The sequence below is a fragment of the Seriola lalandi genome, unplaced genomic scaffold (genome assembly GCF_002814215.2).
Source record: "Seriola lalandi dorsalis isolate HSWRI2012SDOR001 ecotype SW California unplaced genomic scaffold, Sedor1 jcf7180002052696, whole genome shotgun sequence".
Classification (NCBI taxonomy): Eukaryota; Metazoa; Chordata; class Actinopteri; order Carangiformes; family Carangidae; genus Seriola; species Seriola lalandi.
Window position 1 is genome coordinate 1 of NW_019523249.1, and position 3,046 is coordinate 3,046.

At 42.8% G+C, this 3,046-nt stretch overlaps 1 protein-coding gene across 1 annotated transcript; it reads right to left on the reverse strand.

The window, feature by feature from the left end:
- Window positions 1–543: 543 nt before the first annotated feature.
- LOC111650682 (semaphorin-3F-like) lies at window positions 544–2,888 on the reverse strand (the record flags this gene model as incomplete). Its single annotated transcript, XM_023400603.2, has 5 exons — window positions 544–728; window positions 1,035–1,102; window positions 1,488–1,645; window positions 2,586–2,627; window positions 2,800–2,888. Coding segments are annotated over 5 exons (527 nt in total), but the record flags the coding sequence as incomplete, so codon positions are not given.
- Between the last annotated feature and the right edge of the window lie 158 nt (window positions 2,889–3,046).

A 3,046-nucleotide genomic window follows, 5' to 3' on the forward strand; every position in this document is an offset into this window, starting at 1 on the left:
TCCTGTCTGTACATCTACACTCAGGAATCTGAATAGGTGACGACAGCTTTTTTTGCTCTGAATTTGATGTGCAAGGCAGCAGCAAAGTCGGTTTCTGCTGGTGGGAATAGAGACCATCCAACAGAATAGTCAATAAAAGACAGGCAGCAACACTACATAGCTTCACAATAAAACTTTAACTAGTGCCTCAGGGTTGTATATCATAGCAGAGGGCTTTTTCACAGCTCCCCTTTATGTGTCCTTCCCTTGGGCCTGAGGACAGTGGAGGTCTGCGAGAGAAATCAGGCATCGCTCAATCAGAGCCTGAGACATTTAATCATGTTAACACATAATCTTAAAAGAATTACACTGGACTCATTTTTCACGTGTGTCATACTGAGCATACATGGCCAGCTCCCCATGACAACAAAGTAACAAAATGAAATGAAATACTGTGGTGGATGTGTCCAAAAGAAATTATTCATGTTGATCTGTGGAAATACTCATCCATGTCAGAAAAGTTCAAGCTAATTCAATTGATATTAAACTACCCCATAATACAACAAGCTTAGATACCCATTAACTTTGAGAAATATAGACTGTGTGATGGCTCACCTCTTTCCTGCGGTCGCTGTTGTCTCTCTGCAGATGCCATTTGATGACAGCATGTGGAGAGCGGGCCTGACACTCCAGGAAGGTACTGCTTCCCTCCACCCCGTACTGCACCATCTCCAGAGTGTTCCTATTGGCTGAAGGGCAGAGAGAGACAGGGATTTCCATGGCAACCAAAACACTCATTACCATGAGCTCCTCAGGACCAAAATCTCAGTTGTGGTAAAAATCAAAGTCCTTCTAGCAACACGGCTTCCACAGATTACCATAAAGCTGCCAGTCATACAGTCATTACAGCCCATAACAGTGGAAACCTTGAACCGTTTGGAGGCAGCAACAATGAGCCTTGTCATTATTTCCAACCCTCTGAGTTCATTAATGAAGAAATAGAAGCAATAAAAGCGGAAAAGAAAACTCAAGAGGTTGAGGATCATGCGTCTTACCGTTGGAGTTGAAGCCTCGGCACTGGCGGATGGGGTTCCCGTACTTGACGTCCTGCCTCCGGCTACGTCTAAAGGGGTCAGACCAGTATTGCCGAATAAGGAGAGAAAACATCATAAAGCAACTGCAAGCCATTCAAAGCCATTCAACAATACATGAAGCCATTGAAGTGTTCAATTCAAACAGAGGTAACCACAAACCACCACCCCATCGTGTTATTATGTCACTGCAATATGCAAATTTAAATAATTTACTGTTTATATAATCATTAGTGTATTGTTAACCACAGTTCAACCAAACATCATGATGAACATATCACTGACACAGATTGGAGTGCCATTTTAAACAGCCATTCAGCCGCAGTCTAATTCATCATTCAACACAGCAGTCCAGTCAGTCAGTTAGTTAGTTGTGAAGTTAGTGTAACTCGTGCTGTCACTGCTGTTGGTGCTCACCTCTTCTGCGAGGCGGAGTAACGGGAGCAGGACTTGCCATCCCAGGCGCAGTAGGGATCTCTGGCCAGGCAGCAGTCAGCACAGGCCTCGCCGTACACGTCGCACCGGTGGAGAGCCAGCTGTGTCAGGCCTACCACAGAGGACACATACAGCTGTTGCTGTTGAGGGAAAGAAAGGGCAGAAATGGCATTAAACACAACACTGGACAACACTTTGATACTGAAATTGAGCCAAATATATGAAGGAAAATAGTGGCCATTACTAAAATTCTCAATAGTCGATTTCAAAAACATTCATTCCCAGTGTATTTTTAGGGTTCACAAATTTAGACAGAAAATGACAGGGCCCAATATTCAAAATTTGCATTCAAGCTGCTATAATCCAGTGAGCTCAAGTTGGATCTAAAAATGCAAAGTCAAGCCAAAAAATATCTGGTTTCTGAAAAAGGCTTAGACACTTAAAGGCTGGCAATTTTCTATGTTTGCAAAAATCAGGAAGTTTGGAAGTCTTTGAAATTGTACAACTTGAAATTGACAATTGAAGACCACTGCTTTTCAAAGTAAAACATATAAGTCCTATAAATTCAGTGTGATTAAATTAATCACAATTAAGTGTTTGCTTCCATTAGAAGACCTAATGAACCCATGTGGATGTAATGAGATGAGACCAAAACGTACTCCTGCGCTGTGCTGAAACAGCAGCAGGCTCTGGATCATCTGGGAGAATACTGAGCTCATCTCTATCAGGTTGCCATCAATTTTATGATCAGCTGTTCAAATTCATCAGTTTGGCAGGCTGTGTGTAATACTAACTCTCTGTCTGAAGACTGATGTCATTACATGAAGGAAAGGCCAAGTCTTTTATTCACTTTGAAAGACAACGCTAAACTTTAATGTCTTTCCCACATTTCTGTCCTCATTGTCTCCCTCTGTCGTGCGTGTATTATGAGAATTATGAAGCAACAGGGAAGCACAGCTGTATACATGGAGCTTGTGACCTTTCCAAATTGTGCCATTCATTTCCTTTCTTTAGAAGGTGGCTTCTTTTCTCTATATGTCAGCATAGGTTAAGAAAATCTGTTGCACAGATAATGCTTACCCTTTTGGATGAGATCTTCATTGTTGTGATTGGAGTAGGAACCTTGATGGAGAAAACAAATTATTGTGAGCACAGTGTGTTATCTTAATAGCAGGTAGACAGCACAAAAAATGTATTATGGAGGAGAAGGGATTGAAGGACATGCAAAATAGAGAACAAAGACGGAAGTGCAAGGAGGTAAGATAAAGTATGAAAGAAGAAGAGAAAGGCTTACCTTGAAAACCTCTACCTCCTCCAGGACCAGCTCCTCGGTCTGCAGATCGTCTCTGGGCAGCACGATGACTTTCTGAACCGTCCCCTTGTCTGCGGACGACAACACACACCTGTCAGCCACACACCTGCAACCTCTCACCCCTCCGACTGTCAACAGCCCCTTGGATTCCCATTTTATTCTCTCAGCAACCTCCAACAGGGGATAATCCTCACATCAACAGGCTCTACTGTACTCTTCACCTCTGTCA